At 47.4% G+C, this 25,718-nt stretch overlaps 2 protein-coding genes across 4 annotated transcripts; both read left to right on the top strand.

The window, feature by feature from the left end:
• Positions 1-488: 488 nt before the first annotated feature.
• MPL (MPL proto-oncogene, thrombopoietin receptor) lies at positions 489-15,516 on the top strand. 2 transcript variants are annotated; one of them, XM_032303033.1, is made up of 12 exons: positions 489-609; positions 761-893; positions 1,196-1,374; positions 1,926-2,224; positions 2,587-2,749; positions 3,009-3,135; positions 8,584-8,762; positions 8,925-9,149; positions 11,014-11,173; positions 11,340-11,436; positions 13,759-13,846; positions 14,047-14,139. In XM_032303033.1, exons 1-11 carry the CDS (start codon positions 531-533, stop codon positions 13,822-13,824), a joined length of 1,707 nt encoding a protein of 568 aa, XP_032158924.1. In that variant the 5' UTR covers positions 489-530; the 3' UTR covers positions 13,825-13,846; positions 14,047-14,139. The 2 variants fall into 2 exon arrangements, with proteins under 2 accessions (XP_032158924.1, XP_032158923.1); XM_032303032.1 differs by having other exon boundaries at positions 490-609; positions 8,925-9,067; positions 14,047-15,516.
• Positions 15,517-20,796: 5,280 nt separating this feature from the next.
• CDC20 (cell division cycle 20) lies at positions 20,797-25,620 on the top strand. 2 transcript variants are annotated; one of them, XM_032303594.1, is made up of 11 exons: positions 20,797-20,901; positions 20,987-21,216; positions 21,333-21,481; positions 21,560-21,656; positions 21,794-21,922; positions 22,022-22,218; positions 22,333-22,427; positions 22,573-22,801; positions 22,961-23,086; positions 24,047-24,164; positions 25,359-25,620. In XM_032303594.1, exons 2-11 carry the CDS (start codon positions 21,036-21,038, stop codon positions 25,535-25,537), a joined length of 1,500 nt encoding a protein of 499 aa, XP_032159485.1. In that variant the 5' UTR covers positions 20,797-20,901; positions 20,987-21,035; the 3' UTR covers positions 25,538-25,620. The 2 variants fall into 2 exon arrangements, with proteins under 2 accessions (XP_032159485.1, XP_032159486.1); XM_032303595.1 differs by having other exon boundaries at positions 20,805-20,901; positions 20,960-21,216.
• Positions 25,621-25,718: the final 98 nt, after the last annotated feature.

Below are 25,718 nucleotides of genomic sequence, written 5' to 3'. Positions count from 1 at the left end.
GGCGTAGCTGCTTGACGCTCAGGCTCTGAAGCTTGACCTCCTGGGCTTGGCCTCTCAGTAGGTCTGTGATCTTGGGCAAATCTTTTAATGGCTCCGCCTCTCAGTATCCCCACCTCTCTAGTGGAAATAATACTAATGGGAGGATGAGCTGAGTGAATAGATATGAAGTCCTTAGTAAGTGCTCAGTAAATGTTATTCTTGTTAATAATACAGCCTTCTATAATAGTTGACGTAGTCACATACAGAGGCTCAGTCTCCTGGTTCACGGTCAAAAAGATGACCCCCATCTCCCTCCCACCAAAAGGCCTATATCTTCTCTTTCAAATCCCTCCTCCCCTCCTGCCCACTCCCACTCCCCCTCCCCTGGCCTCTGGCCCCAGTGTGGTCTGAATGGGCCCCAAAGGGGCAGGGACAGGGACAGGACGTGGGGCTGTATCTGACAGGAACCTGAGGGGCTGGTCTGGGAGGGGATTGGGGCCCGGCTTCCTGAGGGGAGGATGGGCTAAGCCAGGCACACAGTGCCGGAGAAGATGCCCTCTTGGGCCCTCTTGGCGGTCACCTCCTGCCTCCTCCTGGCCCCCCAAAATCTGGCACAAGTCACCAACAAAGGTGAGGTGTGTGGAGGGTGGAGATCACCTATTCCCAGGAAGAGGGAGTCCTGGGGTGGGGTGCAAGGTAGGAGGCTCCCCCCAGCCCCTTTACTCTTGCCCATAAACATGCGCGGGAGCACCCTAAGCTCAACTCACCAGCTGTTCCTCAGATGCCTCCTTTCTGGCCTCGGATTCAGAGCCCCTGAACTGTTTCTCTCGAACATTTGAGGACCTCACTTGCTTCTGGGATGAGGAAGAGGCAGCACCCAATGGAACATACCAGCTGCTGTATGCCTACCCAGGGTATGTGCTGGGCTGTGTCATGCTCCCCTGTGTCTGTCCTGTCCTTACCTCTGCTGAGCCCAGCTCTTGTAGCTTCCCTGCCTTTGGCCCTATCAGAGACTATTCCAAGTACGTGCCCTCAGTAACCATTTAATGAACAGACGCGCTTTGAATGGCCCCAGTGCTGGTCCCTGCATAATCCCTAAGCCCACCTATGCCAGGCATTGAGTTCAAAAATGGCAGTAATGGAAATCGAAGTTGGGCTTTGGCCCATGATGTCATGGTGGCCGTGTAGGTGGAGCAGACTTCTCCTATGCCCACAGGGAGAAGCCCCGTGCCTGCCCCCTGAGTTTCAAGAGCGTGCCCCCCTTTGGAACCCGATACGTGTGTCAGTTTCCAGCCCAGGATGAAGTTCGCCTCTTCTTTCCGCTGCACCTCTGGGTGAAGAACGTGTTTCTGAACCAGACTCTGACCCAGCGTGTGCTCTTTGTGGATAGTGTGGGTAAGGGCCATCCTCCTGTCACCCTGGCCCCTCTATCTGCTGTCCTCAGTCCAGCTCCTAGGATCAGACTGATCTGTGCTCTTTTAGGGCAATGTGGATGCCCTTCATTACCAGACCACCAGAGGCACCTCGAGACCCCCTTATCATTCTTCACATCCAGAGCTAGATTTCATTTCACACCAGAGACAAACCTATGCTCCTGTCCCATCATTAACCTATTCGTTGAGTAATTCAACAGCTATAGAATACCTACTATGTGTCTACTATGTGTCAGGAACTGTGCGGGGTGACAAGGATACAGAGATGGAGAGATCCCTGTTCTTGAAAGCACTGAGTCTAACAAAGCCGCAGTGAGGTCACTGTTCTCATGAGGAAAGGAAAACGGGATAAGGAACCTCCTTGCCCTGGCCTACAAGAGAACAGTGGCCTGTGATCTTCTAGAATGCAGGGGCTGCCCCCAAACCAGCTGCAGCTCCCCTCTCTACAGTCCATGGGTTGAACCATCAGCTATGGCACTCAGAGAATTCTGGTGTACCCTGTCTTGCCCCCAGGCTTGCCAGCTCCCCCAGATATCATTAAGGCTTCAGGCGGGATCCAGCCAGGGGAACTTCAGATCAGCTGGGAGACCCCAGCTCCCGAAATCAGTGATTTCCTGAGGCATGAACTTCGCTATGGCCCCAAGGATCCCAGGAATTCCATTGGTCCCACAGTCATGCAGCTGCTGCCCACAGAAACTTGCTGTCCAGTTCTGCAGAGACTGAACCTGGTCCCAGCTCTGCACCAGCCTCCATGTGCTCAGCCCATGATGCCCCAACAGGATGGACCAGAGCAGACGTCCCCAACTAGAGAAGTATCCTGGCCTTCTGCCCCACCTCCTATCTCCTACCCTAAAACTTGCCCAGGGGATTCCATACTTTGGGAATTCCAGGCTGGGTTGGTCCTTGGAAAGTTAGTTTGAGCTTGGGAGTGATTTCTATTTAGGTATCTCCCACTTTGGGTCATTCACACCAACAAAGCTGAGTGTTTCAGGCCTAAAAAGTTCTGGACACCACCTGAAACCCACTGGCCTGGCCCCTAGTCTGTGTACATTATCTATCCAGTGAGGAACTGGCCATATTTCCACAGGTATGCTGTGGGGCTTCAAATATAAGAGATGGAGGCTGTCTTGGTTGAGGCAGACCTAGATTCTGAGGCTGGGATTCTTCTCCCAAGGCTTCATCTCTAACAGTGAAGAGTGGAAGCTGCCTCATCTCAGGGCTTGAGCCTGGTAAATCCTACTGGCTCCAGCTACGCAGCCAACCTGATGGGGTCTCCCTCCTTGGTTCCTGGGGTTCCTGGTCCCTCCCTGCAACCGTGGACCTGCCTGGTGATGCAGGTACGTCAACAAAAGAATGGGAAGATGGGGAGGAGATAGAAAAGAACTCTAGAGAGGTCTGGACTCGATATGGAAGCTCTGAGAACCATGGTCCTTCCTAATAACCCCAAACATGCCACTGGACAGACACAGTGAACTATATTCAGGGAGAGAACAAAGAATGGGGGTAAATATTCCAAGTTAACTATGTAAAGATAGTCTGGCTACCCTACAGAGTGGGAATTGTTGGCCCTGATGGGACTTTCTTCTGTTAATTCAGTGGAAATTGGACTGCAGTGCTTTACCTTGAACCTGAAGAATGTTACCTGTCAGTGGCAGCAACAGGACCATGCTAGCTCCCAAGGCTTCTTCTTCCACAGCAGGGCACGGTGCTGCCCCAGAGACAGGTGAGAGCTGAACTTATGATTGAGCTTGATGTCATGGGAGAGAGGCATGATCATGCAGAAAGGGACTGATTGTTCTTGATCCTCTTCACTCCCCTCCCTTGTCCTCAAACCAACTGCCCTCCATGCTCATGTTCTCCAATAGGTATTTTACCTTCTCAACTTCTTTCCATCCCCATTGGGATGACTTGGTTTAGTCCAGATTTAATCATACCACCTAGACCTAGACTATATCACCTAGACCACTGCAACAACCTACATTCTCATTCACCCGCAATTCTTCTGACAAACACCTTTGTTAAAAACTCAAACATTGAATGGTCTTCCCCTACTCAAATACATACTGCACCTCTCCACTATCAAATCCAATCCAAACTTTGCCTTCAAGAATTACCACCAAGCACCTCACTAATCTATCACTCCCCACATATCCAATCTAAAACCAAGTCTTAGGGTTTTGTTTTTTGGTTTTTTTTTTTTAATCAAATTTTTACTTAAGTTCTAGACAGTTAACATATAGTATAATATTGGTTTCAGGAGTAGAATTTAGTGATTCATCACTTACGTATAACATCCAGTGCTCATCATAACAAGTGCCCTCCTTAATCCCCATCACCCATCTAGCCCATCCTCTGCCCAGCTCTCTCTATCAACCCTCAGTTTGTTCTCTACCATTAAGAGTCTCTTATGGTTTGCTTCCCTCTCTTTTTTTCCTTCCCATATGTTCATCTGTTTTGTTTCTTAAATTCCACATATGAGTGAAATTATATGGTATTTGTCTTTGACTTATTTTGCTTAGCATAATACACTGTAGCTCCATCCACATCATTGCAAATGGCAAGATTTCATTATTTTGATGGCTGAGTAATATTCCTTTATATATATATATATATGTATATATATATACACACATATATATATGTATGTATATATATGTATATGTATATATATGTATATGTATATATACATACATATATATATGTGTGTGTATATATATACATATATACATACATATATATGTGTGTGTATATATATACATATATATATATATATATATATATATATATGGAACATATATACACACACACCATGTCTTCTGTATCCATTCATTGGTCAATGGACATTTGGGCTCTTCCCTTAGTTTGGCTATTGTTCATAGTGCTGCTTCTGTAAATATTGGGGTGCATATTCTCCTTCAAATCTGTATTTTTGCATCCTTTGGGTAAATACCTAGTAATGCAACTGCTGGGTTGTAGGATACTTCTATTTCTAACTTTTTCAGGAAACTCCATACTCTTTTTCAGAGTGGCTGCACCAGTTTCCATTCCCACCAAAGTCTAAGAGAATTTCCCTTTCTCCTCATCCTCACCGACACCTGTTGTTTTTTGTGTTATTAATTCTGACAGGTATAAGGTGGTATCTCATTGTGGTTTTGACTTGCATTTCCCTGATGATGAGTGATGTTGAACATCTTTTAATGTGCCTGTTAGCCATCTGTATGTCTTCTTTGGAGAAGTGTCTGTTCATGTCCTCTGCTCATTTCTTGACTGGCTTATTTGGTTTTTGGGCGTAAATTTTGGATACTAGCCTTTTATCTGATAAGGCATAGGCAAATATCTTCTCCCATTCTGAAGGCTGCCTTTTAGTTTTGTTGACTGTTTCCTTTGCTGTGCAGTTTTTATCTTGATGAAGTCCCAATAGTTCATTTTTGCTTTTGTTTCACTTGCTTCTGGCGATGAGTCTAGTAAGAAGTTGCTGCAGCCGAGGTCAAAGAGGTTGGTGCCTGTGTTCTCTTCTAGGATTTTGATGGTTTCCTGCCTCACTTTTAGGTCTCTCAAGCATTTTTTTTTTTTAAGATTTTATTTATTTGACAGAGAGAAAGATCACAAGTAGGCAGAGAGGCAGGCAGAGAAAGGGGGGGGGGGGGGAGCAGGCTCCCTGCTGAGCAGAGAGCCCGATGTGAGGCTCAATCCCAGGACCCTGAGATCATGACCTGAGCCGAAGGCAGTGGCTTAACCCACTGAGCCACCCAGGCGCCCATCTCTGAAGCATTTTGAATTTATTTCTGTGTATGGTATAAGAAAGTTACGGAGTCTTATGGATTTTACCTATTAAATATCTCTAGAATCTGTTCACTTCTGTTCATCACTGCCATTCCCCTAGTACGAGCCATCATGGTATCTCACTTGGGCTACTGAGGACACTTATTATAAGATCACCTCTTAAATTCTCCAAATCATTTTCCACATAGGAGCCAGAGTAGTGATCTTTAAAGTGCAAAAATGAACATAACACTCTCTGCTCAAAAATCTGCAATAGCAGGGCGCCTGGGTGGCTCAGTGGGTTAAGGCCTCTGCCTTTGGCTCAGATCATGATCCCAGGGTCCTGGGATCGAGCCCCACATTGGGCTAGCTGCTCAGCAGGGAGCTTGCTTCCTCTCTCTCTCTCTGCCTGCCTCTCTGCATACTTGTGATCTCTGCCTGTCAAATAAATAAATAAAATCTTTTTTAAAAATCTGCAATAGCTTCTTACGGCTCTTAGGATTAAAAGAAGAAGAACCCTATTGTGGCATTATAGAGTACTAACAGACTCAGCCCCTGAATACCTTCAGCTTCATCTTACACTATGCTGCCTTTTCCTTTCTATGACTCTTAGGTCCCCTTCTATTTGCCATATTATCTCCTGCTTCTGGGTCTTTGTGCATGCTGTCCACCCAGCCCTCCTTCTGATCTCAACTCAAATGTCCCCTTCTCAGGGAACCCTCCCCAATCTTCCTCATCAGGTCCAATAGCATTACTACACATACTTATTGTACCATTTACCTCTCCTTCATAAGTACTTACCATAGTTACAATTTTACATTTATATTTTATGTGGTTATTTCATTGATAACCATTCTGTCTCAGAACTCCAGTTGAGAGGGGCTGATATTGAACATACATGATCCCTAAGAGCGAAGTCAATATCTGCTTTTACTCATTAATGTATTCTTACCTACCACAGTGCCTGGAACTTAGCAATTAGTCAGTAAAAAAAAAAAAATTGCTAAATTAATGAATAATGAAAAAAACACCATTAACAGTTTTAATGTGTCCTTCCAGTTTTTCTATGTACTTACTCATGTCCATACACAACATTTCATTTTCAGTATGAATTGGAACACATTATATATATAATTGCCAACTTAATATTTTTTTTTACTTAAAAATGTGTCTTGGAGCCCATTACAAAAAGGCATAACTGATTCCTTTTAAAAACTGCACAGATTTCCATAGCCTAGAGGTGCCACGAATGGATTAAAGGGGAACAAAACTGACATCATCATTTCTTCTACCAAAACCTGCTCTTCCTCCTATTGTCCTCCATCCTACCATCAGCTCAATTTTCCAAGCCTGACATAGTGATTTCCATGGGCTTCTGCCTTTTCCATACACTCTAGGTCTAATCAGAAACAGTCTTATCATCTCTACCTCTTCAGTATCCCTTGAATCCCTTTTCTCCACCTCCATTGTCACCACCCTGTTTCTGGGCCTTCATCCATAAAAGTGTCCTATTGGATCTCCCTGCGTCTTGTCTGTCCTCACAAATTCTTTCCCACAAATTGTAGTTACAGTGATATTCCCAAAGTACAATGCTAATTATGACAAGTTTCTGTTTAAAATCCCTAAATGTTTCCGTGATTACTACAAGATTAAGTTCAAGCTCCTCAGGAAGGCCATAAGATCAGACATGATCTTAGTCTGCCCTCTCCCATTTACCACTCACGACGAGGCCCTCTAAGCTAAGGGCATTCTGTTCCACTTAGAATTCCCCCCAAAGCACCCTATCTCTTATCTATGCACAAGCATGTGCCTGGGTTGCCTGTCTGTCCCCTTTGCCTATCCTATTTATAGTCCAAGACCCGGTCTAAGCACTGCCTTGTCCAGGAAGTATTCTCTGACCCTCCCCATCTGGGTTAAATTATCCTCCTTGATACCCACCCCTCCCCAAAGGAGCCCGAACACACCACAGAAAAATACCATCTGTCTCTTTTTCTGCCTCTCCCACTGGAATGAGAGCTCCTTGATTATTCTTCTATGTATTCATGCTGCCTAGCACAGTGTCTGCCACATATTATCAATTATTTGTTGAATAAAGAAGTAAATACATAAATACATTAATAAATAATTTTTGTAAGAGCTAGCCATTTAGGAATTATAATCAGGAAGGAGACATGATTCATCTATTCAATCAACAATCATTGAGGGTGACTATGTGCCAGGGATTGGGGCTGGAGTGACAGATAAAAAAGTTTCCACATTGTTGGGGCCTTCCATTTTAGTGGGGGGGGGTGGAGGGACGAGGGGTGACAAAGAAGTAAGGTGACCGCGGAACAGGTTATATGATAGAGATTAAGTGGAAGGATGGGGGGTGGGTGCTAATCTAGACTCTGTGGTCAGAGAATGCCAGGAGCCCTAAATGGCAAAAAAAAAAAAAAAAAAAAAAAATGAGTCACATGGAGATCTAGAGTCAGAGCAATCAAGGGCAAGGTGTAGTGCAAAGGCAGTGCGAGGGGCATATTTACAGCACAGCAAGAAGGCCCCTGTGGGTGAGAAGCAGCAAGCTGGAGTAAGAATTGTAGGAGAGAGAATGGCCAGATAGGGAAGAAGTAAACCATATCAGGCCCTGCATGGAGCTTAAATTTCATTCAAGGGGGCCTTCAGGGAGCCACTGAAGGATCTCCAGCAGAAGAGTGATGTGATGTTACTTTTCTTTCAAAAAGGTGTGTTTCTCTGTGAAATGATGAAGAAGGAAAGGTGGCAGAGTCACCAGTTAGAAGCTGGCCTTACTCTAGGCTGGAGACAGGTGGCTCATGGAATGTGGCCGTGGGAAAGAGTCAAACAAATGGACAGATTTGTGATCTCTTCTGGACATTATCAGATTAAAATTTTGGAAGTAAATTCTTGTGGAGAACAAGCTCCACAAGGGAGTGGTGAAAATGAAGGCAGAAAAGCCAGATGGGAGGCTGTTGTAATCATCTAATAGTAGAATAACCCAGAGAGGTGACTAACAGGCCTGCTGTATGAGATTAAAAATGTGAGGACCTTTGCACCAGAAAGATGAAGGCTCTTTGAAACAATCCTGTGAAGTAAGGATTTTTAACCCATTTTTACAGATGAAGAAGTGGGAGCAGAGATCAATCGTGTACCAGAGTTGTAGACCAAGCCAAGACCTGAGCTCTAGAGCCCAGGCAGTGTCCATGAATCATCTAGCTCTTACCTCAAGAGGAAGAGGCTGGACACCAAAGTCAGCTTCAGAAAACAAAACATCATGGCAGGAAGACAGAGAGAAAGCCTTGGAAGCCCATCCATGGGAGGAGTTAGATTATAATCCTTACAGGTCATATCCCTTGTGGGATGGGAATTATCAGGATTAGGCTCAATTGAGTGACTCTATGGGCATGATTCTTAGGGACCCCATCTGGGAGAAGTGTGAAGAGGAGAAAAATCCAGGATTACAGCCCTCCCAGTTCTCCCGCTGCCACTTCAAGTCACGAAACGACAGCATTATTCACATCCTTGTGGAGGTGACCACAGCCCAGGGTGCTGTTCACAGCTACCTGGGCTCCCCTTTCTGGATCCACCAGGCTGGTAAGAACTTCCTTCCCTTCTCCTCCCATGTACTTCCTGCCCCTACTCCCACGGACCCCACGCCCAGGATCACCGGCTCTGGCACTTTTGACCCATGGCCCTAGTGGCATGATGTCACACGCACAGAAGAGCTTAGGCCAGTCCCTGCTGGCATCCCTGTAGTGCTCATCCCCACTCCAAACTTGCACTGGAGGGAGGTCTCCAGTGGGCAGCTGGAAGTGGAATGGCAACACCCATCATCCTGGGGAGCCCAAGAGACCTGCTATCAGCTCCGCTACACAGGAGAAGGCCATCAAGACTGGAAGGTACGATCAAGGAAAAAATGCCCACAGACCTCACTACACAGAGTACCCCTGAGATTCATCCGGTCTGTTATCAAGAGTGAAGGTATCCATGTATCTGTGTCTGGGTTTCTGTATCTGTGTGGATCTTACTCAACTGGCATCTTAATCTTTCTTTGGCATTTGACACTGCTGACTATTCCCATTTAAAATTTTCTCTTTCTTTTGCCTTTGGGTTATCAATCTCCCAATTCTTATACTACTTGTCTGGCTGAACAGTCTCCCTTTTTCCTGGCTTCTCTTTTTCCACCCTTCCATAATCTGTTGTTCTTCCTATAGTCCCATGCTAGACTCCCTTCTCTTCTCGATAAATATACATGTTCATCCTAGGTAAGTACTCAGAGTTTTGATGACTATGCATTTACCAGCCCAAACTTACCATTCCAACACCCAAATGGAAAGAAACTTCTATGCCCTAGGTAAATTACCTAAACTTTGGAAGTCTCCATTTTGTCAAATGGAGACACAACTATCTATCTTCCAGAATTGTGACAAAAATTAAGTATGTAAATATCTAGCATGCTGCTGGCAGATAGAAGGTACTCAATATACACTCGTTAAATATTACTTTCTCTACTTTATTCTCGTTAACCACGTGTATATACAACTTCTTACCAGACAGTGTGCATAAAAGCCCTCGGGGGCATTTCAGACCCAGTATATCCAAAATTAAACTAAACTCATCTTCCTCCCCAAGTTTATTTTACCTTTTCCCTGGGGTATGTTCCATTAAAGAAAATACATAGATCTTAAATATACAATTGATCAATTTGTACATGTATACACCCATTTAACCACTACCCAGATCAAGATATAGGTTATTTCTACACCTCAGAAGTTCCTCATGCCCCTTACAGCCACACATACCCCAAGGTAAGCACTGTTCTGATGTCACCATTGATAAGTTCTGACTGTTGTTGAACCTAATAAAGTGAAACCATACAGTATTTCATCCTCAAACTTCTCTGTTCTCTGGCAGTGGCTCTACCACTTACCAGTTATCCAAACCTGGAATCACCCTTAACTCTTCTTCCTTTTCCCCTGTCCCTTCCCTCCATTCACCAACACTGAAGTTCGGTTTACTGTACTAGCAATCCTCAAATCCCTACTACCACTGCCTTAGCTCATCTTTGACCACACAGCCTGCCCATCCGTGCTTTTAGCACACTGAACTACTCTCTAACCCCCAATCAAGCAGCCCAGACAGCATGCCATGCTTCCTCCTGCTCCTATCCTGCCTTACTTAAATCATCATTATAGCACTAATGACTTGTAATTATTTACTGGTTTGCATGCGGTCCTCCTTGGACTTGCGAGGAACCATGTTTTCATCTATCCTTTTCCCCAGTGCTTGGCATTATCACCAGCACGTCGTAAATGTTTGCTACCTGATAGCTAGTCTCCCTGCTTGTCCACACAATGCTTGTTCCCTCTGCTTGGAATCTGTCCTTGCCCCTCAGCACCTAGCACCCACAGCTGGATGCATGTTACTTGTGAACAGTCCGTTTGGCCCTGAGTATCTGAATGTGCCCGGGGTTTCCGTGGCCTGACCTGGATCGTGGGGAGCACTTCTGGCGGGATGTCCGCGTGCCCCGGTCAGTGTGCGAATGCATTTGTGTCCGGATGAGTGGTCAGTTCTCTGTGCAGATGAGGTCCGCGTGCTAGCGTGTATGTGCGCGTGTGTGTCGGGGCGCGTTTCTCTAAGGTCAGCATGTCTCTCTGTCGGGCTCTATCTTGCCAGTTTTCTCTGGGATGCATGTATTTATTCTGTCGGGGCGGCTCTCTGGGAGGGACCCCCGGAGATTCAGAGCAGTAGGCCTTTGGCCAAAAGGATGCCAGGTTGTAGAGGCCCTGACGCTGGCGCCGCGCCGCCCGGAGCCGGCCCACCGGCTCGCTCCCCCTCTGCGCAGGTGCTGGAGCCGCCTCTCGGGGCCCAGCGGGAGACCTTGGAGCTCCGCCCGCGCTCTCGCTACCGCCTACAGCTGCGCGCCAGGCTCCACGGCCCCACCTACCAAGGGCCCTGGAGCGCCTGGTCAGAGCCGGTGCCAGCAGAGACCACCTCCGACTCCGGTGAGCGCCCGGCAGGGAGCAAGGCGCTCTGCGGCTGCGCGAGTGGAGGGGCGCCGGCGCCGCGGAGGGGGGGCGGGGAGGGGGGATGAGAGGGGCGGGGTCTGGCGGGCCCGGGGGCGGGGCTCCGGCCCGGGGCTGCAGAAGTCTGACTGGTATTGTCCCTTAGCTTGGATCTCCTTGGTGACCGCTCTGCTCGTGGTGCTGGGCCTCAGCGCCCTCCTGGGCCTGCTGGTGCTGAGGTGGCAGTTTCCTGCGCATTACAGGTACCGCCCCGGTCACTCAGGAGACGGGTGGGGCCGGAGGCCTCTAAACAAGCTTCCCAGGGTTACCCTACGACACTCGCTCTCCCGAGGACCAAGGACCGCATGTCCACACCTGTGGCTTCAGCCACTTCCTGCACGTCTCCCCTGGGAGTCGCACCGCTTCCTTACACGCTAACATGCCCGCTCTACCAGACCCCTCAAACAACCCCACCTCCTGGCTCCTCATCTCAGTAACAGGGCTGCTGTCCACCCATCATCCAAACCGGGACTCTAGGCACCTCCCTTCCCTTTTCCGCAGGCCCGCCTCGTCTGCTCATTCCACCTCCTAAATGTCTAAATGTCGCTCGAACAATGGTCCCCTTTTTTAGCCCTACAAACACTACCCGGCTCGCTGAAACAGAGCCGCTTCAGTCTGGCCTCACACAGCCACCCAAATCATCTTCCTAAAAAGCACACATGAACTTCTCACTCCCCTCCTTAAGTCTCATTACTAGCCCCGAGGATAGAGTCCAGACTCTGGAATGACAGGCAAGGCTCTGTAAAATCTGGCCCCTGCCAGCCTTTCCACTCCCTCCCACCCCGTGCATCAGCCTCGCCAAACTGTTGGTGATTCCTCCATAAGCCCCCTGGCTTTACTTCTCAGTGCCTTGCATACGGTGTTCCCTTTGCTGGGGATATGTTCCCTCCATGACTTCTATCCCTTTATCTTTAAATAACCTTCTCCACCAACTCCTAGAAACCTTTCCTGAACTCTCCCCTATTGGCTACTCTTTTTGTGCCCCAGTACAGACTTCTATCACAATACCAGTAGCATTTCATAGTATTTATTTCTTTAAAAAAAAAAAAAGATTTTATTTATTTATTTGACAGAGAAAGAGAGATCACAAGCAGGCAGAGAGGCAGGCAGAGGGGAGGGGGAAGCAGGCTCCCTGCTGAGCAGAGAGCTGGATGTGTGTGGGGGGGGGGGGGGGATCGATATTAGGACCCTGAGATCATGACCTGAGCTGAAGACAGAGGCTTAACCCACTGAGCCACCCAGGCGGCCCGGGATTTATTTCTTTATATGTCTTCCCTCTACCTTACGTGATCATCTTTAAATCCTCAGCACTCAGCACAGTGCTTGCCAAATCGCACACCCTTAAAAAAATGTTATTAATGACTTGTTTATGTGGCTTCAAGACTAAGGCTGAAGAGAAATGTCTTTAGAAGTTATAAACATGAGGATAGAAAAGTAAAACAAAACAAACACACACAAGGATACAATCCACACCACCTCAGTCCTTCAGTTGGTAACATCTCTTGGTTCTTAAAGACTCATCTCAGAAGGCAACTCCTCCAGGCAGCCTCCCTTGGTGACCCTAGACTAGGTTAGGTGTCCCTTCTTTATGCTCCCATCTCTCCTTGAACATGTCTTTCTTTGATTCACTCCTCTGCATAAGCAGACCACATTATAGCCTCTGTGCAAGTAGTCAGAGCCAACAAAAAAGTTGGGGTAGAAGAGGAAGATGATGAACCAGGTGAACTCAGTTCCTGGTCCACAATTTGCCAGATAAATCACTCCTCCCCTGGAGAGATATGAGTGAGGGTCGCAGAAGAACCCTGAAATGTTGTTCTTGAAGTCTTTCCATGTGGAAATATGAGCCTAAAGAATTGCAGGGTCCCACAATTTAGCTTAATCTATACTCTTCCCAGAGAGACCACCTTCCCCAGTAACTTAGTAATAAGCCCCTCTGGTTCTCTTCATTTACCCACTCAACTAATTTCTTGAGGACCTACTATGAGCCAGACAGTATTCTATCTCCCAGAGATAGAGGACTGAGCAAACAAAGTTTTTGTTCTCATGGAGTTGATATTCTAGTGGATTGATAGAGACAAACACAAACCTGTGGGATAATATAATGTGTATACAGTAAGTCAAGCGCTATAAAGAAAAATAGAGCAGAGCAGGAAACGGACTGGGAAAGGAGGTGATAATATTTTAGACATGGCAGTCGGGGAAGGCTTCTCTCTTAGGATGACATTTGAGCAGAGACCTAAATGAAATGAGGGAACGAATCAAGAGGTGCAGAAAATAGCAAGCATAAAGACCCTGAAGCAGGGGTATTTGAGGACACTCAAACCGCTTTTTGAACCCCTCACCCCTGACTCCCTTTTCCCTCCTTTTCACCTATGCCCCCCCACCTTATCTTATTGCCTTGACTACAGTCTTGCTTCTCTAAGCCTTATTCTCTAACCTCAGGCTCAACCCCTCATCACCTCAGTGGTTTCCTCCTCCCTCCCAATTCACTCCTGTGACCCAGTCTCCTCTTCCTTCTCCCCAAGGAGCCTGAAGCATGCCCTGTGGCCCTCCCTTCCAGACCTGCACCGGGTCCTAGGCCAGTACCTTAGGGATACTGCAGCGCTGAGTCCGGTGAGTGAATTCCCTTCTCCAGTCTCCAGGATCAGCCCTGCCTGGAGTTGGATCCTTACCCCATTGCACACTTTTCCAAGACCCTTGCCCACCAGCCTACCATCCTGGGGCCCGATGCCCAGCTAACCCTCCTTCCTATATAGTCCAGGTCCCCCTCCCACCTGCTCTAATCCAGAATCCTTTCCCCCCATTTCTCCCAGCCCAAGGCTGCAGTCTCGGATGCTTTTGAGGAGGTGGAACCCAGCCCCCTTGAAATTCTACCCAAGTCCTCAGAGAAGATCTCCATGGCCCTGTGTTCCTCCCAGACCCAGATGGACTACCGAGGATTGCCCCCTTCTTGCCTGGGGACCATGCCCCTGTGTGTGTGCCCACCCATGGCTGAGTCGGGGTCCTACTGCACCACCCACATCGCCAACCATTCCTACTTACCTCTGAGCTGCTGGCAGGGCCCTCTCTCCCCGTACTCTGGACAGATCCAAACTGGCCAGACCTCTTTTCCCAACCTCCCTACCCACCCCATCCCCTCAACACAAACATCTCGGACCTCACGTCCATCCCCCTCTGTCTGTCCTCATAGTTGGACTCCCTGACACTGACAATATTTGGTACTGCTGCAGACATAAAGCCAAGACTCTCCCTCCTCACACCAGTTCACTTGACTAAGCTCCTCTAACTCACCTGCTTTTTCTCTCCTCCCTAATGCTCCACTCCTTGAACAGACATCTCCACATCCCCACTTCCCATTTGATCTTCAGACAGCTTCAGTTCATTCCCCTGCTTTGCTAAGGAAACAACTCGGGCAGGGTTCACATCAAATATTGTGATTGCAAGGTCCGGTAGGATCTTGTCAATCCTCAATTTATTTGATCTCTCTGTGGCATCTGTCATAGTGACTACTCATTCCTCCTTTAAATTCTCTCCTACCTTGGCTTCTATAGTATCACCCTCTCTCCTGGCTCTGAGTATATGAGTAGTTAAAAGCATAAACTCTGGAGTCAGAGCTGGGTTCACTTCCTCTCTTACCCACTTGCTAGCTGTGTGACCTTGGGCATATAACTTAAAGTCTTTGCACCCTGATTTTCTCATCTATAAAACAGGGATAATGCCAGAAACTCACAGAGTTGTGAAGAGGATAAGTGAGCTAGTCTAAGTGCCTTGGACATAGTATGTTTATATTTGAACTACTGTAATTATTCCTTCCTGTTCTCTTATCCTGGCATCTCTCCCACCCCTTAATTACTGTAGTTACTCAAGAGTCCACTGCCTTTCCTGTAAGCTGACCACCGCAAAGTTCTTATATCCAGCCCTGACTTCTGTCATCCCTGTGCTTCTTTATGCAAATAACTGTTTACTTGTCTGTCTCCTACTACTAGGCTGTGAGCTCCTTGAGGGCCAGGGCTGTGATTTAGTTGTCTTTCCCCACCACCAAGATCAGTGCTTGGTGCATGATAGTAGGCTTTCAATAAATGTTTTCTAAATGAAGGAAATCTTTCTGGATAGTGCTACCTTTACCCTATGGCAAGTGCCCTCATCCTCTAGGCCATTCATTTGCAGCAGTAAATGTGATTAGGCTGGGGGAAACTGGATGGCTATGTCAGTTAAGTGTCTGCCTTCCACTCAGGTCCTGATCTCAGGGTTCTGGAATCAAGCCCCTCACTGAGCCCCATTTTGGGCTCCCTGCTTGGTGGGGGGTCTATTTCTCTTTCTCCCTTTGCCTCCCCTCCTTGTGCATGCATACACACAAACACTCTCTCTCTCTCTCTGATAAATAAATAAAATCTTTAAAAAAGAATGTGCTTAGGCCATTCTGGTTATGGATTCCCCTTACTCATTCAAATTCGCAAAAATATGGTATTTTTTGTTTGCTCCAGACATACCCACTGTATTAATCAGGGTCTTGGCAGAAATAGATGACACATTCAAACTGGGCATCTTGATGAGAGTTTAATAAAGGGCATATTTGTAAAGATAAGGCAGGTTTTAGGAAAACCCTGAAGAAAGAGTGCAGTACCCCAGGACTAACCAGAACTGGGAGTTGGTACCACCCCTAGGTATCCAGGGGTAAGGGGCAATTGTGGTTACTAGATCTAGAGAGTCACTCTAAGAGAAGGTTGCCTGACTGGAGTGGTGACCTTTGATAGAGAGCCAAACTGTGAGGACATGGTAGCGAGGGATTCAGGGGAATACATAGCTTAGACCCCCTCTCCCTCTGCCCTCTGTTCTCCTCTGTATTAGTTTGCCAGCACTGCCCTAACAAAGGACCACAAAGCTGGTGGCTTAAACAACAGAAATGTATTATCTCACAGTTCTAGAGGCTAGAAGTTCGAGGTGTCATTAGGGTTGGTTCCTTCTGAGAGCTGTGAGGAAGAGTCTGTTCATGCCTCTCCACTAGCTTCTAGTGGTTCCCTGGCAATCTTGGTATTCCTTGGCTTGAGGATGTATCACCCTCATCTCTGTCTTTATCGTCACATGGCATTTTCCTTGTATGTCTGTGTTCAAGCTTCCCCATTTTATAAAGACACCAGTTTCACTAGATTGAATGACCTAAATGACCTCACCCAAATGACCTCATCTTCACTAATTACATCTGCCATGATCTTATTTTCCAAATAAGTTTCCACTGTGGAGTACTGGAGCTTAGGAATTCAACATATGAATTTGAGGGAGGGGGGAATTTAATCCATAGTATCCTTCCATTGGTGGAATCCAAACAGAAACCAACCCAAGGGAATCCATTGATATAAGCCCTATACCTCAGCCTCACAAGGCACAGGCCATGGTAGAGATGGATGGAAGAGTAGGCCTGAGTGGGACAGATGGAGGATATCCAATATACTCATTGTTCCACATTTCCTTCCCCTAGCCATGGTCAAGGCTCCGACTGCAGTGCTAGGGACTCAAGACGAGGATTGAGATCCAAACCACTGAACTTCTCATCTTGTCACTCACTCAGCCGTCATGTCCTGACCACTTTTACTTCCTAGGGTCCATCTCCTCTGTCTCCACTGAACTATTGCTACAGCCTTCTAACTAATATCTTTGCCTCCAGGATTTCTCTTTAAACTCAACCTGTATGCTGCTTCTAGATTGATCTTCCTATTCATCCCACTCCATACCCCTAAATCTCCAGCTTCACTCTGCAGCAGCTGACCTCTTCTTCATCTAGTCTTTCCCTATGTTAGGATTAAAAGTATCAAAATAATACCAAGCACATAGTCAATACTCAATGCTTATTGAGCTATTTTTATTATCATCCCAACTGTGCTGGTCTACCATCTAGATGCCACCTATATTTTATTCCTTCCATGCCCTTTGCTTTCCTAGACTCAAGTCCTTTAGGTGGGAGTCTTCCACCTAACCAGTTCCTTGGCTTCTAATTACACATCTCTAAAGCCTTGTTCTCCTTCCCTCAGTGTATAAGGAAGTGATCTTTCTTTCCTAGACCGGAAAGCTCCCTGTGTTTTCTATCCCATTTCTTCCTGGGTAAGGTAACCCAGGCACCTTGTTCTATCAGCTGGCCTTTGCTCACTTTCATTCATTTCCCTTGGCTCTTTTGCCTTCACCTTCAAACATGCATCAGCCTCTTGGTACTGGTTCCCTTAGGTTCCCATGCACTGCCCCTTTCTCAGTGCCAAATTTCTCATGCAAATATCCCATGCTTGCTGCCTCTATACTCTCCCCATCCCCAGCCTTTTTTCTGCAGCCCCTTCCCCCAAGCACACACTTTTCTGATCCAGCTCGCTCTCCAAGGTCACTGATGATTTATTTGTCAGTGGCCAAATCCGACCTTCTCTGTCTTCAGTCTTCTTGACCATTTTGCATATCTTAGAATTCTTCCCTCTTCAAGGTCCTTGTCAGGATAATCTCCACTGGCTTCTTTCATTCCTTTATTTTAAAATGTATGAATTCCCTGAGGTCATCCCCTTATTTATAACCCTATCCTTCTTTGCCTCTAGTTACCCTTACTCCAGAAGCTTATTGGCCACATCCTATGTTCAGGCATGTTTTGCTTGGCTCCTCTCTACGCAAAAATTCACTGATTCCACAATGCCTAGCAGATAAAGTCCAAACTCCTTAGCTTAACATTTAAGGCACTGACCAGCCTTACTCTAAGAAGCCTCTTCTATGTTCTCTGAGGTTCAGGGTCCCCCTGTTGCCAACCCTAGGTCATCCATGTAATTGGAAATAAAAAAGTAATAATACTTCAAAATAAAAAATAATAAAAATAATAAGTTCGGGCTAAAAACCCTAGATTTTTCCCTGTCATCATCAGAGCTAATCTAAGGTAGTGAATGAAAATGTGATTTTTCTGGTCTCTCTCTGGGACAGCATTAGCATATGGTTAGACGTGCAGGCATAAGCCAGATAGTTTGGCTCCGCTATTTATTTTTGGCTGTATGCCTTTGGGCAAGTTTCTAACCTTTTTCTGACCCAGTTTCTTTTTCTATAAAAAGGGAAAGGGATATCTGCCTTATGGGACTAAGGATTAAAGTCAATAATGTGTGTAAAATGTTTAAACACAGTAGTTAATAGATGGCCAATAAATGGTACCCATTATTATCTTTATTATTGCTGTTTCACCTCTAAGCATATTCATACAACTCATTCAAGTCCTTATTAGAGCACTGGATTGACTGGGAATCAGACTTGGCTTCCCACCAACTGTGGTCTCAGGCAAATCCCTTCCCTGGGCCTTGGCTTTTTCATCTGTAAAATATGGGTATGGTGCCAGGATGGGGAGGATGCACCACATACAGATAAGACTAGTGGATCTGCAAAATTCCTGACACCACTAAAGCCCCATGGAGATAAGCCCACAATGTCTCTCCGAAGGCAATGCAGTCTTAGCTCCAGATAGGCAGGTCTGAGTCCTGAAGTTTTTTTTTTTTAAGATTTATTTATTTATTTATTTGACAGACAGAGATCACAAGTAGGCAGAGCAGCAGGCAAAGAGAGAGGAGGAAGCAGGCTCCCTGCTGAGCAGAAAGCCCGATGCGGGGCTCGATCCCAGGACCCTGGGATCATGACCTGAGCCGAAGGCAGATGCTCAACAACCGAGCCACCCAGGTGCCCCCTGAACTTTTTTTCTTTTTCTTTTTCTTTTTTTTTTTTTAAAGATTTTATTTATTTATTTGACAGAGAGAGATCACAAGTAGACAGAGAGGCAGGCAGAGAGAGAGAGAGGGAAGCAGGCTTCCTGCTGAGCAGAGAGCCTGATGCGGGACTCGATCCCAGGACCCTGAGATCATGACCTGAGCCGAAGGCAGCGGCTTAACCCACTGAGCCACCCAGGTGCCCCCTGAACTTTTTTTCTTGACCTTAAGGAATTCATCCCCTTTCCAGCCTCTTTTTTTTCCCCGTTTGTAAAACAACATTTTCCCTCTTTCCAAAAACAAACACACTTGCTACTTCCTTTCTAACAGTGCTCCTACAGGCACTGAGCTAACTAGCTCTGGCCTTCTTCCTGCTCCTAAGCTTCTCAGCTCCTTCCCCACCCCTGCCCTCCTGCTGCCTTCCCCTTCTTTGAACCGCTTAAGTGCATTTGGTCACTCCACTGAGATCTGCACTTCTGTATCATTGATACAATCCACAAGCAGGTTTTTTTTTTAAATATTTATTTTTGAAGTATAGTTGACATACAGTGTTATAATAGTTTCAGGTATACAACACCGTGATTTGACAATTCTATGTATTACTCAGTGCTCACCATGATAAATGTGATCACCCTCTGTCATCATACATTATTCAATATTATTGACTGTATTCCCTATGCTGTGCTTTTCATCTCTGTGACTTATTTTATTTAATTTTTTAAAAGATTTTATTTGAGGGCGCCTGGGTGGCTCAGTGGGTTAAGCCGCTGCCTTCAGCTCAGGTCATGATCTCAGGGTCCTGGGATCAAGTCCCGCATTGGGTTCTCTGCTCAGCAGAAAGCCTGCTTCTCTCTCTCTCTCTCTCTCTCTCTACCTGCCTTTCCGTCTACTTGTGATCTCTCTCTGTCAAATAAATAAGTAAAATCTTTAAAAAAAAAAAAAAAAAGATTTTATTTGAGAGAGGGCACAAGCACAAGCGGGGGGTGGGGTAGTGGTGGCAGAGACCAGAGGGAAAGGGAAAAGTAGACTCCCTAGGTCCTGGGATTGAGCCAGACCTGAGGCTCAATCCCAGGACCCTGAGATCATGACCTGAGCTAAAGGCAGACACTTAATCAACTGAGTCACCGCCACCCTCTGTGACTGTTTTATAACTAGAAGTTTGTACGTCTTAATCCCCTTCACCTATCTTACCCATCATCCCACCCACCTCGTCTCTGGAAATCATCAGTTTGTTCTCTGCATTATCTTTTTTTTTTTCCCCACTTGTTTGTGTTTTGGTTTTTGGATTCTACTGTAAATGAAATTACATGGTATTTTCCTTTCTTTGACAATTTCACTTAGCATAATACCTTCTAGGTCCATCCATGTTGTGCAAATGGCAACCTCTCATTCTTTTTTTATGGCTGAGTAATATTCCACTGTATGTGTGTTCATATGTATCTTTTTTATTTTTTTTTTTAGTTTTTATTTTAATTCCGTTAGTGAACATACAGTGTTATATTGGCTTCATGGGTACAAAAAAAGTGATTCAACAATTCCGCAGGTCACAACAAATTCACTCCTGGCGCACATCACATGCAGTTTTCTGCGTGAAGGGCTGATGAGGGGAAGCTGAGAAATGAATGGAAGAGGCTGAGGAATGCGGCGGCAGCGCAGGTCCCGCCCCCAGGCGCGCCCCGCTCCTCTCCGCCCCGCCCCTCTCGCTTTCGTACACCGGTTCCCCGGGAGACGGGCCCTCACCCGCTCACTCTTCAAATCACGCTCCATGGCTGGATTCTCGTGAGATCTATGACTTGCACCGGAAGACCCGCCTCCTATGCCGTAAAAGGCCAATGGGCGAAAACGACGGTTGCGACGGTTGGGTTTTGAAGGAGCCAATGAGTGCTCGGAGCGGAGAGTTTAAGAAGCGTAAATCGGCACTGCGGAAGCCGGTCCGGGATTGGAACCTGCTGCGGGCTGAAGGTGAGAGGCGGCCAGGGGGCCTGGGTCGGGTGGGGCTGCGGCGGGGATGCCGTCCCAGATCGAGCACGGTCACCTTTTATTCCAGGACTCGGCGGGCACCCACTCCAAGGACCTCTCCCCTTGCAGACGCTCCCATGGCGCAGTTCGTGTTCGAGAGCGACCTGCACTCGCTGCTGCAGCTGGACGCACCTATCCCCAATGCACCCCCCGCGCGCTGGCAGCGCAAAGCTAAGGAAGCCGCGGGGCCGGTCCCCTCACCCATGCGGGCGGCCAACCGATCCCACAGCGCGGGCAGGACCCCAGGCCGAACTCCCGGTCAGTGGGGTGCGGCGGGACATCGGGGAGGGAGAGGGGACGGCTGAGAAGCGGGCTTCGTGCCTCCTCCCGCAGAAGCCTGGTCAGACTCTCTGGCTTCCTTCCTTCAACCCCAGGCAAATCCAGCTCCAAGACTCAGACCACTCCCAGCAAACCTGGCGGTGACCGCTACATCCCCCATCGTAGTGCTTCCCAGATGGAGGTGGCCAGTTTCCTCCTGAGCAAGGAAAACCAGCCTGAAGATAGCCAGACGCCCACCAAGAAGGTATGTGTCCCAGAGGGGCTATTAGGCAAAAGACCCGCCTGTGTAGGGATCATGCCTCACCCTCACTCTTTGTGCCAGGAACATCAGAAAGCCTGGGCTTTGAACCTGAACGGTTTTGATGTGGAGGAAGCCAAGATCCTTCGGCTCAGTGGAAAACCACAAAATGCCCCAGAGGGTAAGACCCCAAGTTCTAGAATTGAGGAGTGATGCCTGTCTGCCATTCCCACCTGAGACTGAGGAGAGGGGAGGTGCTTGTCTAGGCAGGGGGAGGAATCACTTGTCCCACTGTGTGGACCCACTCGGTTGCCACAGGTTACCAGAACAGACTGAAAGTGCTTTACAGCCAGAAGGCCACGCCTGGCTCCAGCCGGAAGACCTGCCGTTACATTCCTTCCCTGCCAGACCGAATCCTGGACGCCCCTGAAATCCGGAATGACTACTGTAAGTGCAGCCTTCTCTTTGCCCATCGCATGGAGAAAGAGGGCCCGGGACCAGGCAAACAAGGAAGCTCATGCTCTTCCCTTTCCCTGCTCTGGCAAGACCTGAACCTTGTGGACTGGAGCTCTGGAAATGTACTGGCTGTAGCATTGGACAACAGCGTGTACTTGTGGAGTGCTAGCTCCGGGGACATCTTGCAGCTGCTGCAAATGGAGCAGCCTGGAGACTATATATCTTCTGTGGCCTGGATCAAAGAGGGCAACTACCTGGCAGTGGGCACCAGCAGTGCCGAGGTGCAGGTGAGCCTTGTCCTCTGTGCTGCAGTTCTGCAGCGCCCAGACCCAGGGGGCTTGTCGGGGAGTTGGGTGTTCGTGTCAGGTCACCATCTGGTCCTAGCAGCCTTGTCTCTCTAGCTATGGGATGTGCAGCAGCAGAAGCGGCTTCGAAACATGACTAGTCATTCTGCCCGTGTGAGCTCCCTGTGTTGGAACAGCTACATCGTATCCAGGTTTGTGGCTGTCGCTAGTCTGTTGCAAAATCCGTCTGTGATTTTTGCCAGCTCTCCCCAGAGGTACATCTCTGAACTGAAGCAACTCGGTGCTGCTGGCACTGTTTGGCATTACCGCTGAACCTCATTCCCCTCCCCTCTGCAGTGGCTCACGTTCTGGCCAGATCCACCACCATGATGTTCGGGTGGCAGAACACCATGTGGCCACCCTGAGTGGCCACAGCCAGGAGGTGTGTGGGCTGCGCTGGGCCCCAGATGGACGACATTTGGCCAGCGGCGGCAACGATAACTTGGTCAATGTGTGGCCTAGTGCTCCTGGAGAGGGTGGCTGGGTTCCCCTGCAGACATTCACCCAGCATCAGGGGGCTGTCAAGGTGAGAGTGGGGCTGGGTTGGGGGCTCTGCAGACCCTCCCCCAGAACCTGGGGACCATTAAGGGGAGATGGGATGGTAGGATTGGACGGGATTACCCTGTGACCCCTGTAGCTCCTTGTCTAGTTCTATGGCAGCTGACTCCATCTTTATCCTATCTAGGCTGTAGCTTGGTGTCCCTGGCAGTCCAATGTCCTGGCAACCGGAGGGGGCACCAGTGACCGACACATTCGCATCTGGAATGTCTGCTCTGGGGCTTGTCTGAGTGCTGTGGATGCTCAATCCCAGGTAGTCTTTTACCTGTTACGTTCCAGCCTCTCCTTCTCAGAAATATTCTTACTCTGTCTTGGTTAACTGTCCCCTTGGGCAACTGTCCCCTTCAGTGGCTTTACCAACTCTATACACTGATGACTTCCAAAACTCTAACTCCGCTCTCGTTCAAGAGGTCCAAACCATACTAATGTCCATTACTTAACCCCATCCTCCTGTCCTGTAGGTGGCAACATGCTAGTATGTCCTAAATTGAATTTGTCACTTCTTGTCTCCCTGAAATGTATTCCTCTTCCTCTTACATTGTTTGAGAGTGATAGAACTTATTCAGAAATCTGCACAACTTCCTAAAATCTTTAGGATTTTCCTCTTCACCCAGTCCCCAAAACACATCATTTTTCCTTCAGTATTATTCACGTGACCCCCCTCCCCTCATGGAGGCCTTCCATGTGGAAGGCCTTCCGAGTGGAGGCCCATTTTACTGGTCTCTCAGCATTCTTTACTTATCCCCTCCAATCTGTCCTCTGCACTGGGTCTGGGAGGTCTGTTCCTATCCTAAAATCCTTCAGTAGCTCCCTATCACCTATAGCCCTTAATCCACATTAGGTAGAATGACATTGGAGGCCCTTGCTGGTGAGTCTCCTTGCAACTGTTCCAGCTTTCTCTCCTTCCACTTTCATCTCCCCTGTGCAGCCTTCATTCTATTCTAAACTTGGGCTCTGGAGCCAGAGTTCAAATTCTGGCACTGTCACCTACTAAACTTGCATGTGGTCTTAGGCAACTTGCTGAACTTTCTTCTGCTTGATTCCTTATCTCTTAAAATGGATAATAATTCTAACTCTCAAAGTTTTTATAAGAACTGTGGTGATTCAAGTCTGAGTCTGGCACCTGGCAGGGTGCCTAATATTCAAATGGACTTAGTTCTCATTTGAGTAGTGCTGGCTCTATGTTGTGCCCACACCCCAACCCCCTCCACAGGTGTGCTCTATCCTCTGGTCTCCCCACTACAAGGAGCTTATCTCAGGCCATGGCTTTGCCCAGAACCAGTTGGTTATTTGGAAGTACCCAACCATGGCCAAGGTTGCTGAACTTAAAGGTAGGTGCTTACCAGGTATTTACCCCAAAGATACAAAGGTAGCGATCTTAAGGGATACCCGCACCCCAGTGTTCATAGCAGCAATGTTCACAATAGCCAAACTCTGGAAAGTGCCCAGATGTCCATCAACAGATGAATGGATAAAAAAGATGTGGTATACATAATAGAATGGAATACTATGCAGCCATCAAAAAAAGAAACCTTGCCATTGCAGTGATGTGGATGGAACTAGAGGTATCATGCTAAGCAAAATAAGTCAAAGATAATTATATGATCTTGTGGAATTTAAGAAACAAAACAAGATCATAGCGGAAGAGAGGAAAAATAAATAAAACAAGACAAAAGCAAAGAGGGAGACAAACCATGAGAGACTCATTCTTAATCATAGGAAACTAAGGGTTGCTGGAGGGGAGGGAGGTGGGGGGATGGGGCAACTAGGTGACGGGTATTAAGGAGGGTATGTGATGTAATGAGCACTGGGTGTTATACACATCTGATGCATCACTAAATTCTACCTCTGAAACTGGGGGGGAAAACCCATGAGGGGAACAGGTTTGGAGTGAATGGTGGGGAAAACTGAAGGAAAACCCATGAGGGGAACAGGTTTGGAGTGAATGGTGGGGAGTTTCCTTTTGAACATGTTAAATTTGAGTTGCCTCTGAGATATTAAGTTGAGGTGTCAATCAAGCAGTCTTATATAAGACTGATGAGTCACTGACCTCTACCTCTGAAACTAATAATAGATTATATATTAATTTAAATTTTAAAAAATGGTTCAACATAAAAAAAAATAAAGGTAGGTGCTAAGTGACCAAAGCCAGACACAGAAGGCCACACACTGTATATGACTGTTTACATGAAGTGTTCAAAAGAGGCAAATGCAAAGAAATAAAACAGATTGATGGTTGCCAGGGGCAGCGGGGGAGAAGGTGACGAGGAGAGACTTTATGGGGCGATGAAAATGCTCTGGAATTACTGTTGTTCACAACATTTGTCGTTCGCAACAATTCACAACTTTGTGAATATACTAAAAACCAATGAACTATATACTTTCAAAGGATGCACTCTATGGTGTGTGAGTTATTTTCTCGGGGGTATTAAATAAAAAAGGTAGGTGGTTCTCAGCACTGGTGGCTGGGGGCTGTGTCTGCATTCACATGCTCCGCTCTCACCGTCTCCCTCCTCACGCCTCAGGTCACACGGCCCGGGTCCTGAGTCTGACCATGAGCCCAGACGGAGCCACTGTGGCCTCGGCAGCAGCAGATGAGACCCTGCGGCTGTGGCGCTGCTTTGAGCTGGACCCTGCACGGCGGCGGGAGCGGGAGAAGGCCAGCGCAGCCAAGAGCAGCCTCATCCACCAGGGCATCCGTTGAGGACCAACTCATCACCTCAGTAGTTTTGGGTTTTGTTTTGTTTTTTTTTTATTTTTCTAATAAAGTCACGTCTCCCTCTCTTCTCTTTGCATCACCTCTGTCCCAGCAGCCTTCCCAGAGGCTCCTCTCCACCATGGTCCTCCGAGAGCCAGAACCATCCCTCCTGTTGGCAGACAGGGTT

Source organism: Mustela erminea, chromosome 10, assembly GCF_009829155.1.
Source record: "Mustela erminea isolate mMusErm1 chromosome 10, mMusErm1.Pri, whole genome shotgun sequence".
Lineage (NCBI taxonomy): Eukaryota > Metazoa > Chordata > Mammalia > Carnivora > Mustelidae > Mustela > Mustela erminea.
Note: the sequence above shows the minus strand (reverse complement) of the source record. Positions and strands in the feature narration are given on the sequence as shown.